This window comes from Rhinoraja longicauda, chromosome 19, assembly GCF_053455715.1.
Source record: "Rhinoraja longicauda isolate Sanriku21f chromosome 19, sRhiLon1.1, whole genome shotgun sequence".
NCBI classification, from domain to species: Eukaryota; Metazoa; Chordata; class Chondrichthyes; order Rajiformes; family Arhynchobatidae; genus Rhinoraja; species Rhinoraja longicauda.
Window position 1 is genome coordinate 5,867,595 of NC_135971.1, and position 14,032 is coordinate 5,881,626.

Consider the following 14,032-nt stretch of genomic DNA (forward strand, 5'->3'; position numbering starts at 1 on the left):
TTTTCCAAATCACTGAAGTAACATGAACTGTATCTATTACATTGAACTAGTCATTGAACGGAGTTAATAATACCGTAACGACTTTTGACGAGAAGGGTCCAATCCCATTACATTTAAAAAATATTTTCACAAAAGTAATGTCTGTTCCGTTGCCGGACGCGGTTTGCGCGTTAAAATCAACGGATCGACAGCTCTGATTCCACTTGCTGTTTATTTCTCTCTTCCCACATTTACATCCCCCCTGGTTTTATTTCCGCGCTCACTGGGGCTTTTTTACGACGCGGAATTTGGGGATTAAATGGGAGCCGTTCAGCGCCGACCTGTTGTCCACCGGGTTTCTGCCCCACAGCCCCTGAGCCCCGCTCCTGACGCCGGTCCCGGGACCCGACCCTTTTACACACCCGGAGCGGAACCGGAGCAGATCCTCAGCCAGTTTCCATCCCCAATCCAGAAGAAAGGATAAAGTTTCTCCGTGAATTTATTCCCAGTGAAGGTGTGGAGATGGGACTTGGTGTCCGCGTCGTAAAATGAAACTGTCCCGGACTCGTAACTGAGATAAACTCCCACCCTCCCGGGGATGGGACGGGCGGGGAGAGGGGATGGAGGGGAGGTGACTGCAACAAACTCGTCATCCTCCCGCCTGATCCCCCAGACTCCAGTCTCCGGGGTCAGTGTGACCGATCCCTTCCTCTCCACAGACTCTGCGGCGACTCCCAGACTCCACCACTCACTCCCCGCCACCTCCACCTCCCAGTAATGTCTCCCCGATGTGAATCCCTCCGATCCCAGCACACACCCCCAGTGTGTAAACCTCTTCCCGGTGTCAGGGCGACTCCTCCGGGTCCCGGTCCATCTCACCCTCTTCCGATCCTCAGACACCTCGAGCAGCGCATGCGCTGTTTCCACATCCAGGGTGACGGAGACTGGGGGGAGAAGCAGAGAATCAGAGAGTCCCCGGGGGTCGGGGGGAGACTCGGGCAGCGCGGCCCCGGGACCGGGGGAGAGGCCGCTCGGCCTCAGGCACAGGCGGGCGGACAACTGAAACCCTGCCCGGGGTTTCACCCACAACCACATCGGGTGGACAACAGACATCTCTCCCGGAGTTTTTAATCCAGGGATGGAGAGGGGAATTTCGTGAGGTGGGGGAGGGTGGACGGGAAGGACGAGTGCGGAGAGTGAGGAGGATTGCGAGATTGCGGTGGTGAAGGAGACTCGAAGGGAGGGAGGGGAGAGGCTACTCACATATGGAGGCTACTCACATATGGAGGCAGATCGGAGCAAGAGGATATTGAGGTTAGCGGTAATTTGAGGTTGTTAAAGAGGAGGTAGAGGTGCGTGGTGGGGTCGTCATGATCACAGTGAAAGGGGGCAGACACGAGGGGCCAGATGACCTGCCCCTGTTTCTTATAGTGGAGGGTGAGAGAGAGAGGGAGGGGTGACTTGGACCATGGAAGGAAGCAGAGGTTGAATGATCGGGTGTTGGACAGAATACCATGTTCTCATGGGCCGCTCGGTGGCGCAGCGGTAGAGTTGCTGCCTTACAGCGAATGCAGCGCCGGAGACTCAGGTTCGATCCTGACTACTGGCGCCGTCTGTACGGAGTTTGTACGTTCTCCCCGTGACCTGCGTGGGTTTTCTCCGAGACCTTCGGTTTCCTCCCACACTCCAAAGACGTACAGGTATGTAGGTTAATTGACTGGGTAAATGTTTTTTTTTTAATTGTCCCTAGTGTGTGTAGGATAGTGTTAATGTGCGGGGATCGATGGACGGCGCGGACCCGGTGGGCCGAAGGGCCTGTTTACGCGCCTTTTCTCTAAATCTAAAAATCTAATTTTGCCCACTAATCTCCTATGTGGAACCTTGTCGAAGGCTTTCTGAAAGTCGAGGTACACCACATCCACCGGCTCTCTCCTGTCAATTTTCCTAGTTACATCCTCAAAGAATTCCAGAAGATTAGTCAAGCATGATTTCCCCTTCGTAAATCCATGCTGACTCGGGAACGATCCTGTTACTGCGACCCAAATGCTCCGCAATTTCGTCTTTTATAATTGACTCCAGCATCTTCCCCACCACTGATGTAAGACTAACTGGTCTATAATTTCCCGTTTTCTCTCTCCCTCCTTTCTTAAAAATTGGAGCTACCCTCCAATCCACAGGAACTGATCCTGAATCTATAGAACATTGGAAAATGATCACCAATGTGCCCACAATTTCTAGTGCCACCTCCTGAAGTACCCTGGGATGCAGACCATCAGGCCCTGGGATTTATCAGCCTTCAGTCCCATCAGTCTACCCGACACCATTTCCTGCCTAATGTGGATTTCCTTCAGTTCCTCCGTCACCCTAGGATCTCTTGCCACTAGAATATCTGGGAGATTGCATGTATCTTCCTTAATGAAGACAGGTCCATAGTACCGGTTCAACTCGTCTGCCATTTCCTTGTTCCCCATAATAAATTCCCCTGCTTCTGTCTTCAAGGGACCCACATTTGACTTGACTATTTTTTTCCTCTTTACATACCTAAAAAGGCTTTTACTATCCTCCTTTATATTATTGGCTAGTTTAACGTGGAGTGCAGTGCTCATCATGCAACAGGTGGGAGATCAGGAATATTGTCGGTGTCCCTGATGACTACGTGTGCAGGAAGTGTGTCCAGCTGCAGCTCCTGGCAGACCGTATTGAACGGTTGCAGCTGCTGTTGGATTCATACTGGAGCATCCACGATGCTGAGAAGATCGTGAATAGCACGTAGTGAGTTGACCACACCGCAGGTAAAAGTTAAGCGGACAGAAAGGTAACGGGTGGCCACTAGCCAGCGTAGCTGTAGGCAGGTAGTGCAGGAGTCCCCTGCGGTCATCTCCCTCCTAAACAGATATACCATTTTGGATACTGTTGGGGGAAATGGCTCATCAGGGGAAGGCAGCAGCAGCCAAGTTCATGGCACCGTGGGTGGCTCTGCGGCAAAGGAGGGGAGGAAAAAGAGTGGAAGGACTATAGTAATAGGGGATTCAATTGTAAGGGGAATAGATAGGCGTTTCTGCGGCCACAAACGAGACTCCGGGATGGTATGTTGCCTCCCTGGTGCAAGGGTCAGGGATATCTCTGAGCGGCTGCAGAACATTCAGGAGCGGGAGGGTGAACAGCCAGTTGTCGTGGTGCACATTGGCAACAAAGATATAGGTAAAAAACGGGAAGAGGTCCTACAAGGTGAATTTAGGGAGTTAGGAGATAAACTTAAAAGTAGGACCTCAAAGGTAATAATCTCAGGATTACTACCAGTGCCACGTGCTAGTCAGAGTAGAAATAGGAAGATATTTCAGATGAATACGTGGCTTGAAAAATGGTGCAAGGGGGAGGGATTCAAATTTCTAGGACATTGGAACCAGTTCTGGGGGAGGTGGGACCAGTACAAACAGAATGGTCTGCACCTGAACTGGAATGGAACCAATGTGCCTGGGGGAGTGTTTGCTAGTGCTGTCGGGGAGGATTTAAACTAATGTGGCAGGGGGATGGGAGCAGGAGCAGAGAGACAGAGGGGTGTAAAATGAGGGTAGAAGCAATAGGTAGCAAGGTGAAAATTAAAAGTGGCAGGCAGACAAATGCAGGGCAAAAATCAAAAAGGGCCACTTTTCAACATAATTGTATAAGGGGTAAGAGTGTTGTAAAGACAAGCCTGAAGGCTTTGTGTCTCAATGCAAGGAGCATTCATAATAAGGTGGATGAGTTGAATGTGCAGATAGTTATTAATGAATATGATATAGTTGGGATTACGGAGACATGGCTCCAGGGTGACCAAGGCTGGGAGCTGAACATCCAGGGATATTCAATATTCAGGAGGGATAGAGAGAAAGGAAAAGGAGGTGGGGTAGCGTTGCTGGTTAGAGAGGAGATTAACGCAATAGAAAGGCAGGACATTAGCTTGGAGGATGTGGAATCGATATGGGTAGAGCTGCGAAACACTAAGGGGCAGAAAACGCTAGTGGGAGTTGTGTACAGGCCACCTAACAGTAGTAGTAGAGTTGGGGATGGCATCCAACAGGAAATTAGAAATGCGTGCAACAAAGGTAAAACAGTTAGAATGGGTGACTTCAATCTACATATAGATTGGGTGAATCAAATTGGCAGAGGTGCTGAGGAAGAGGATTTCTTGGAATGTATACGGGATAGTTTTCTAAGCCAACATGTAGAGGAACCAACGACAGAGCAGGCTATTCTAGACTGGGTATTGAGTAATGAGGAAGGGTTAGTTAGCAGTCTTGATGTGTGTGGCCCCTTGGGCAAGAGTGACCATAATATGGTTGAGTTCTTCATTAGGATGGAGAGTGACAGAGTTAATTCAGAAACAACGGTTCTGAACTTAAAGAAAGGTATCTTTGACGGTATGAGACGTGAATTGTGGATATGCAATGGCAGGCATTTAAAGACCACATGGGTGAACTACAACAATTGTTCATCCCAGTTTGGCAAAAGAATAAATCAGGGAAGGTAGTGCATCCGTGGCTAACAAGGGAAATTAGGGATAGTATCAAAACAAAAGGTGAGGCATACAAATTAGCAAGAAAAAGCAGCCTACCAGAGGACTGGGAGAAATTCAGAGTCCAGCAGAGGATGACAAAGGGCTTAATTAGGAAAGGGAAAATAGATTATGGAAGAAAACTGGCAGGGAACATAAAAACTGACTGCAAAAGCTTTTATAGATATCTGAAGAGAAAAAGATTAGTTAAGACAAATGTAGGTTCCTTGCAGCCAGAAACAGGTGAATTGATCATGGGGAACAAGGACATGGCAGACCAATTCAATAACTACTTTGGTTCTATCTTCACTAAGGAAGACATAAATAATCTTCCGGAAATAGCAGCGGACCGGGGGTCAAATGAGATGGAGGAACTGAGTGAAATCCAGGTTAGTCGGGAAGTGGTGTTAGGTAAATTGAATGGATTAAAGGCCGATAAATCCCCAGGGCCAGATACGCTGCATCCCAGAGTGCTTAAGGAGGTAGCCCCAGAAATAGTGAATGCATTAGTGATAATTTTTCAAAACTCTTTAGATTCTGGAGTAGTTCCTGAGGATTGGAGGGTAGCTAATGTAACCCCACTTTTCAAAAAGGGAGGGAGAGAGAAAAAGGGGAATTACAGACCAGTTAGTCTAACATCGGTAGTGGGGAAAATGCTAGAGTCAGTTATTAAAGATGGGATAGCAGCACGTTTGGAAAGTGGTGAAATCATTGGACAAAGTCAGCATGGATTTATGAAAGGTAAATCATGTCTGACGAATCTTATAGAATTTTTCAAGGATGTAACTAGTAGAGTGGATAAGGGAGAACCAGTCGATGTGTTATATCTGGACTTCCAGAAGGCCTTCGACAAGGTCCCACATAGGAGATTGGGGTACAAACTTAAAGCACATGGTATTGGGGGTTCAGTGTTGAGGTGGATAGAGAATTGGTTGGCGGACAGGAAGCAAAGAGTAGGAATAAACGGGTCCTTTTCGGAATGGCAGGCAGTGACTAGTGGGGTACCGCAAGGCTCAGTGCTGGGACCCCAGCTATTTACAATATATATTAATGATTTGGACAAGGGAATTGAATGCAACATCTCCAAGTTTGCGGATGACACGAAACTGGGGGGCAGTGTTAGCTGTGAGGAGGATGCTAGGAGGCTGCAAGGTGACTTGGATAGGTTAGGTGAGTGGGCAAATGCATGGCAGATGCAGTATAATGTAGATAAATGTGAGATTATCCACTTTGGTGGCAAGAACAGGAAAGCAGACTATTATCTGAATGGTGGCTGATTAGGAAAAGGGGAGATGCAACGAGACCTGGGTGTCGTGGTACACCAGTCATTGAAAGTAGGCATGCAGGTGCAGCAGGCAGTGAAGAAAGCGAATGGTATGTTGGCATTCATAGCCAGGGGATTTGAGTATAGGAGCAGGGAGGTTCAGGAACTCCTCCAGGGAGGTTCTGCTGCAGTTGTACAGGGCATTGGTGAGAGCACACCTGGAGTATTGCGTACAGTTTTGGTCTCCTAATCCGAGGAAAGACATTCTTGCCATAGAGGGAGTACAGAGAAGGTTCACCAGATTGATTCCTGGGATGGCAGGACTTTCATGTGAAGAAAGACTGGATGGACTCGGCTTGTACTCGCTGGAATTTAGAAGATTGAGGGAGGATCTTATAGAAACTTACAAAATTCTTAAGGGGTTGGACAGGTTAGATGCAGGTAGATTGTTCCCGATGTTGGGGAAGTCCAGAACAAGGGGTCACAGTTTAAGGATAAGGGGGAAGGCTTTTAGGACCGAGATGAGAAAGTTTGTTTTCACACAGAGAGTGGTGGATCTGTGGAATTCTCTGCCACAGAGGGTAGTTGAGGCCAGTTCATTGGCTATATTTAAGAGTGAGTTAGATGTGGCCCTTGTGGCTAAAGGGATCATGGGGTATGGAGTGAAGGCAGGTACAGGATACTGAGTTGGATGATCAGCCATGATCATATTGAATGGCAGTGCAGGCTCGAAGGGCCGAATGGCCTTCTCCTGCACCTATTTTCTATGTTTCTACCCTCGTACCCCATCTTTTCTCCCCGTATTGCCTTCTTAGTTGTCTTCTGTTGCTCCTTAAAAGAGTCCTAATCCTCTGGCTTCCCACTCTTCTTTGCTTTGTTGTACTTCTTCTCTTTTATTTCTATGCTGTCCTTGACGTCCCTTGTCAGCCACGGGTGCCTCTTACTCCCCTTAGAATCTTTCCTAATCTTTGGGATAAATTGATCCTGCAACTTCTGCATTATTCCCAGGAATACCTGCCATTGCTGTTCCACCGTCTTCCCTGCTAGGGCCTCCTTCCAGTGAATTCTGGCCAGCTCCTGCCTCATGCCTCTGTAATCCCCTTTGCTATACTGTAATACTGACACTTCCAATTTTCCCTACTCCCTCTCAATTTGTGGAGTAAAACTTATCATATTGTGGTCACTGCCTCCTAACGGCTCTTTTACCTCGAGTCCCCTTTGCTGTTCTTGTTATATGATCATGGCTTGGATGTGAATGTGGGAGGTGTGATTAGTAAGTTTGGGGAGGAAGCAAAAATTGAGCATAGTGGGGAAGGTTGTCAGAGTCTGCAGTAGGATGCAGGGTAATTATCTAAACCTTATTCGCATGCAGGGATATCAAATCACGAGAGTGCAGTTTTATATTGAGAGCAAAGTATTGAACAGTATATCTGAGATTTAGGTTTTACTAGACCAAGTGGATCCGTTGGGCCCAAACCTCTCCTGCATTGGTGCAGCACCCTCTCCTCCCCACCTCTCCCCCTCCTCCCCCCCCTCTCCCCCCTCCCTCACTCACCCCCCCCCTCTCTCCCTCCCTCCCCCTACGTCCCTAGGAGATAGATTTAAACCTTAAAATGTGAATAACTTTAAAAATATAACACTGATTTCAATGAAACTTCTTCCATGAGCACCAAAGGGATGACGGTGAGTGAGGTGGGCTTAAAATCGTCATGCTATCATGTACCGTTTTGGCTGTAGTTCAGGAACAAACAAACAAACGAGAGGTTTAGTACATAGATTTATACTGAGAGTGGGTGATATCTGGAACATGCTACCATGGAGGTGGTGGAGTGAGATGTAATCAATATATTGGCGGTATTTAAATAGGTGAGGTGGAGAAGAATGCCGATGGAATGTGGGCCAATCGATTAGTTTAGCTGGGAAAAGATGGTCATGGACACGATGGGCCGAAGGGCCAGACTCTGTAATGTACAACCATGGCTCTCAGCTCCAAGAGCACTGAATGACTGAGTCTCCACTGCCTCCGGTGCAGGGTCGTTCCCCAGCCTCTGCGTGCAGTAATGTCTCCTTATCTCTGTGCTACATGGTGCGGCCCACATTCTGAGAGAGTGCCCGCTCTCCAGACCCCTCTGACAGGGGAACCATCCTCCCTGCATCCAGCCCACTGAGCCCTGTAAGAACTGTGTGTTTCACTGAGGTCCCCTCTAATACACCCAAACGCTCGAGTACACAGGCCTAGTCTCCCCAATCTCACCCCGCACAGCAAAATCATTGTCCCAGGGAGAAGTATTGTCAATCTTTGCCGCATTCAACTCTGTGTAAGGTTTATCATGCTGTAGGTATGAAAAAAACTAAAGATCACAAGAAAATAGCAGGAGGAGTAGGCTCCACTCCTCAGGCCGACTCCGCCATTCAATGTGATCATGACTGATCTAAGATGGCACCAATTCCTGTTCTATACAAGTTGTCCATAGCCGCCAATTTCTCGATCCTTCAAATATCCATCTGTGTTCACTTTGCCTATTCCAATAATCTGACCTATCACTACCTCCTAGGGCAGAACATTTCAGATGTTCACTGCTGTTTATGTGATATTTCTAAGGCTTGGATGTGAATGTCGGAGGTATGATTAGCAATTTGATAGCAGCAACCTCTATGGTAGGTTGATCAGGAAGGCTGGAATGTATGGAATCCAGGGTAGTTAGCGAGTGGGGAAAAATGTGGCCGGAAGGTGGGAGGCAGAGTTGTTTTTCAGACTGGAAGCCTGTCGCAAGTGGTGTACCACAATGCTCAATGCTGAGTCAACTGTTGGTCCCTAATCATACAAATGATTAGATAAATGACGTGTATGTGGGTGGCATGGCAAGCAGGTTTGTGGATGAGACTAAAATTCATGAGACATGGTGGAGAGTGAAGAAGGTTGTCTAAGATTAAACTGATCGTAATGAACTGGGCCAACGGACTGAGGAATGGGAGATGCAGTTTTCTAAACTTCGTGGGCATCGGTTTAAGTTGTGAAGGGAAAGTCTAAAATGTTCTTGAACGGCAACGTTTTCAGGCACTGGGTGGCAGAGAGATAGCTGCCATCGGAGGTGTAGAGGCGAATACAATTTCTCTCGGCAATGTTTGCATCTGTGTTACTAAAAGGCATTATAAACAAAAGAGGGGAAACTGAACAGGTTTTACCTCGCTTAATGGCAGATGTTTCTCTCCACAGCGTGTTCATCAAAAAGTGTTGATGGAATTTTTCAATCGATAAGGCGCCATCTGTCACTGTGAGTGCTTTATCTTCATCACTAACCCTGCAAATATTCAGCAGCTGGTTATAAACTGAGCCTCAACAATTTCTTTGAGCTGATACACACAAACATGCAGTATTTCAGTCAAGAGCATGTCCTACCTCCTCTTCCTCCCAGCTTCCTCCTGCAAGAAATAAAACACAAATCTGAGCAGACTGAGAGACGTCCACATCCCGACAGCAGGAGTTTCACACAAATCACAACAAGTCCCAGAAATGTTCCATTGCCCAGAATTTATTGTCATCGTCACAGAGACAAATATTGGATATTGCCCGAGAGATCCTACAAGTGTATTAATAGCAAAATAATAACTAGGGGGATAATAGGTTCCTTTAAGAGCAAAGGGATAATTAGGATAGGATAGGTCCCCTTAAGTGCTGGTGATCTCAAGGCATGTTAAGGTGGGTAAATCACAGGACTTGATGAAGTGTATCTGAGAGCAAGCCTTCAACAGATCGGTTTAATGCCGCGTAATTCTTTCCCACTAAAGAGGAACATAGGACAAACTTTCCACATGATCTTTTGATTTCGTGGAGATTTTCCATCTTTTCGGGGAAATTTCAAACATTCGCTATCTCAGTGACAGGATCACAGTAACTCATCCCAAGGAGACCGCAGGCAGTGCAGAGATCCCGCAGATTATACGGGAGGCCATTTAGTTTGGGAACAACAGCAGCACAGCTCTGGAACAGACGGAGCATTTACCCAGTTCTCAATTAGTGGCCCAATTATAGGAAGGATGTCGACAAAATGGAGAGGGTATAGAGGAGATTTACTAGAATGTTGCCTGGGTTTCAGCACTTAAGCTACAGAGAGGGGTTCCTGGAGCGTAGAAGGTTGAGGGGGGACTTGATAGAGGTTTTTTAAATTTTAAGAGGGAAGGACAGAGTTGACGTGGCTTTTCCCCTTGAGAGTGGGGAAGATTACAACAAGGGGACATAACTTTAGAATTGAGGGACAAAAGTTTAGGGGTAACATGAGGGGTAATTTCTTTACTCAGAGGGTGGTGGCTGTATGGAATGGGCTTCCGGTGGAAGTGGTGGAGGCAGGCTCGATTTTATTATTTAAGAGTAAATTGGATAGCTATATGGATGAGAGGGGATTGGAGGGTTATGGTCTGAGAGCAGGTAGATGAGACTAGGTCAGAGAGAATGGTCAGCGTGGACTGGTAGGGCCGAACGGGCCTGTTTCCGTGCTGCAGTTGTTATATGGTTATATGGTAATGCAGCATTTATCTCAGAAATATCCCCCACCATTTTGTGACTGTGCACTTTCACTTCGCCAAACTGGAGTATCACCCCTCACCTTCAGAAACACCACACTGTCCTTTTGATCCATCTGTTGCTGCAACTTTAAGAGATCCTCCTCAATGGAATTTAAATTCTCTTCAATCTCTTCAAGTTTTTTCTCCATTGTATTTAGAATCTTCTTCTCTTCCTCCCGGATATCTGCCAGTACGCGCTGCTCTTTCCCAGTGAGAATCTGGTGCAGTTCAGCAAACTGGGATGTGATCTTGGACTGAAGGTTGTGTGACTGTTCCTGTGAAATGAAAGGGGAAGATCAATATTTCATGTCACTGATTGTGTTTCCTCACGACCTTGACCGTAACATTTGTCCTGTGCATTTTTATTTGCTTTGACAATTCAATTGTTTGTCTAAATGCTTCTGAAATGTCGAGAGGGTCATCTTATTACCCATTAATCCTCTACCCCCTAATACAATACCCTGCTTTCCTTTTCATCTGCCCTTTAATTCCTATTTATCCATCCACCATCCACTGTCCCAGGGATAATTTTACAGTCCCCGATTGACCATTGAACCAGCGTGTATTGGGGACATGGAAGGAATTCGACGCGGTCACAGGGAGAAGGCGTGAACCACAAGGGCAGCACCCGAGGTCAGGATCGAACCCGCTCACCAGAACTCGGAGACAGCAGCACTACTTGTGTCACTGCGCTGCCCTGTTATTACACGCGTCACAGGGATCAAACCTGCACAAGATCAGGAAATCGAAACTTAAAAGCCTCACCAGAACTCCAGAAATCTTCTCTTTCTGTTGCTGCTCCATTTGCTGGATCTCTGATTTATATTTTGTGAGAGACTGGATGGAAGATTTCACCTGATCCTGGAATTGTGTTTGGGAATCAGAACATTAAATTGTTGAACAGTAAAAAGGGAATTAAAATGATGTGATTAAAATCGGTTTGCTTTTACCTTAAAGATTTCAACAGCTTCATCTACCGGCATGAAGTTGTGGGACTTGTGTTCCCGCGCATCTCGACAAACCAGGCAGATCAGCTTCTTGTCAGTTTCACAAAACAGCTTCAGTTCTTCCTGATGTTTCTCGCAGTGAGGTTTACTTTCCTTCTCTGCAATTATTTCCCGATTCAGGCTCACTGCTCGAGCTTTCTCAGCCAGTCTCGCCAAGGCCCGATTCACCCTGAGGGTGCGGTCTGTCAACACCTCTCTACATTCCGGGCAGGAGTTTCTCCCCTCCCTGTCCCAACTCTGTGTGATACAGGAGCGGCAGAAGTTGTGCCCGCACTCCAGTATAACCGGATCGGTGAAGAAATCCAGGCAGATGGGACAAACTGCCTCCTCGGCCCAACTCTCGACCTGATATTTCGAAGCCATTGTAACTCCGCCACTTCCTGGTTCAAAACGTGTTCCCTTTCGCGCAGCTGCTGAACCCTTGCAGTATCGGGGCACGGCTGAGGGGAGGCGGAGCTCAGCCCCGTCAATCACAGCCCTGACCAGCAACTGGATGTTATATGCAATAAGCTGCGGGTAAATTTCATTCCCTTAAACTAAACACATCAGTGTTTCCCATCGTGAATTGTTCATTATATTAGGCTGCACAATAATATTATTTCTACAGCAAACACTGTTATTTTATTTAACAGTCTCATGTGCAAACTTGAATTCAGCTTAATGAGCCAATGATGCTCTATTGTCACATGAACCAAGGGACCGTGAAATGCTTTGCTTTTGAATGCAATCCGGTAAAATACAGACCTCCCCCAGGCAGTACAGAGAGAGTCGCCACGTTTCTGGGGCCACCAAAGTTGTGGGATGTTTATGGAACTGTCTATATTTCCCCGCAGCGGCGAACCAGGTCCCGCCGCACGAGGCAGCAGGCGCCCCCGCGCCGCCCCCCTTCCTTCTCGGCTCTGACGAGACGACATGGATTTTAGCTCAGTGGGGGCAAGTTTCAAGGAGATGTGCGGGTCATGTTTTATTACACAGGGTGGTGGGTGCCTGGAACGCGCTGCTGGAGTGGGGGTAGAGGCACATAAGGGAGAGGCATTGCGTAGTCTAATGTGGGCTGAAGGGACTGATCTTGTTCGATGTGGCCATCAACTAAACCGACAAGTTGATTATAGCTCCCATTCCCAGCTCCTCCCCCACAACCATTGGGTTCTTCAACCGACCTGCCGTGCCCGCGTTTGGCCCATATCCCTCCAAACCTGCCCTATCCATGTATCTGTCCAACTACTTCGTTAACGTTGTGATAGTCCCTTCCCAACTACCTCCTACTGGATAATCTCGATACAGAAAAAATGTTCCCTACGTTGGGGGAGTACAGAACCAGGGGCCACAGTCTAAGAATAAAGGGGAGGCCATTTAAAACGGAGGTGAGAAGGAACTTTTTCACCCAGAGAGTTGTGAATTTGTGGAATTCTCTGCCACAGAAGATAGTGGAGGCCAATTCACTGGATGAATTTAAAAGAGATTTAGATAGAGCTCTAGAGGCTGGTGGAATCAAGGGATATGGGGAGAATGCAGGCACAGGTTACTGATTGTGGATGATCAGCTATGATTACAATGAATTGCGGTGCTGGCTCGAAGGGCCATATTGCTTTCTCCTGCACAGATTTACAGACAATAGGTGCAGGAGGAGGCCATTCGGCCCTTCGAGCCAGCACCGCCATTCAATGTGATCATGGCTGATCATTCTCAATCAGTACTTGGCCGACAAACTTATTCATTCATTCATCAACTTATTCATTCATTCATGAAAAGGTGAGGCGAAAGGTGAAAGGAGTCAGAAAGGGGGTCAGATGAGGAGAGTAGTGAAATGTGAAGCTGCAGGGAGGGGTATGGATATGAGAGTCAATCTGAAGAAGGTTCTCGACTCAAAACATCATCTATTCCTTTTCTCCACAGATGCTGCCCGACCCGCTGAGTTACTCCAGCACTATGGTGGCACAGTGGTAGAGCTGCTGCCTCACAGCGCCAGAGACCAGGGTTCGATCCTGACCACGGGTGCTGTCTGCGTGGAATCTGTACGTTCTCCCCGTGACCTGCGTGGGTTTTCTCCGGCCTCTCCGGTTTAGGTCATAAGTGATAGGTGTAGAATTGGGCCATTCTGCCCATCGAGCCATTCAATCACGCCTGATCTATCTCTCCCTCACAACCACATTCTCCTGCCTTTTCCCCATAACCCCTGACACCAGCACTGACCAACAATTTATCTATCTCTGCCTTAAAAATATCCTCTGACTTGTGGCCTCCACAGCCGTCTGTGGCAAAGAATCCCACAGATTCACCACCCTCTGATTAAAGAAATTCCTCCCCATCTCCTTCCTGAACGAACATCCTTTAATTCTGAGGCTGTGCCCTCTGGTCCTAGACTCTCCCACTAGTGGAAACATCCTCCCCACATCCACCCTATCCGGGTCTTTCACTAGTCGGTGAAGTTTCAATGAGGTCCCCCCTCATTCTTCTAAACTCCAGCAAGTGCAGCGAAAATTGCTGACAATATTCCAAATGGGGCCTGACCAGTGCCTTGTAGAGCCTCAGCATAACACCCCCTGATTTTGTACACAAGCCCTCTTGAAATAAATGCTAGCATTGAGTTTGCTTTCTTTAGACCGACACTCTTCCCTCCAAACCTCTCAAGACCGACAGGCTTGTAGGTTAAGAAAATAACTGCAGATGCTGGTACAAATCGAT

The 14,032-nt window shown here is 47.4% G+C and overlaps 3 protein-coding genes across 3 annotated transcripts in view; 1 reads left to right on the forward strand and 2 right to left on the reverse strand.

The window, feature by feature from the left end:
* Positions 1-14,032, reverse strand: part of LOC144602606 (zinc-binding protein A33-like) — a 313,416-nt gene that overhangs the window by 174,622 nt on the left and 124,762 nt on the right. The gene's annotated exons all lie outside the window — the stretch shown is intronic.
* LOC144603025 (nuclear factor 7, brain-like) overlaps positions 1-14,032 on the forward strand; it is a 424,775-nt gene that overhangs the window by 89,838 nt on the left and 320,905 nt on the right. The window lies entirely within an intron of this gene.
* LOC144603049 (zinc-binding protein A33-like) overlaps positions 324-14,032 on the reverse strand; it is a 45,674-nt gene continuing 31,965 nt past the window's right edge. Inside the window, exons 3-7 of the mRNA XM_078416181.1 lie at positions 11,106-11,201; positions 10,382-10,615; positions 9,178-9,200; positions 8,964-9,079; positions 324-923 (exon numbers count right to left, since the gene is read on the reverse strand). Coding sequence (XP_078272307.1) covers positions 394-923; positions 8,964-9,079; positions 9,178-9,200; positions 10,382-10,615; positions 11,106-11,201 — 999 coding nt within the window. The 3' untranslated portion in view covers positions 324-393. The remainder of the gene's footprint in view (positions 924-8,963; positions 9,080-9,177; positions 9,201-10,381; positions 10,616-11,105; positions 11,202-14,032) is intronic.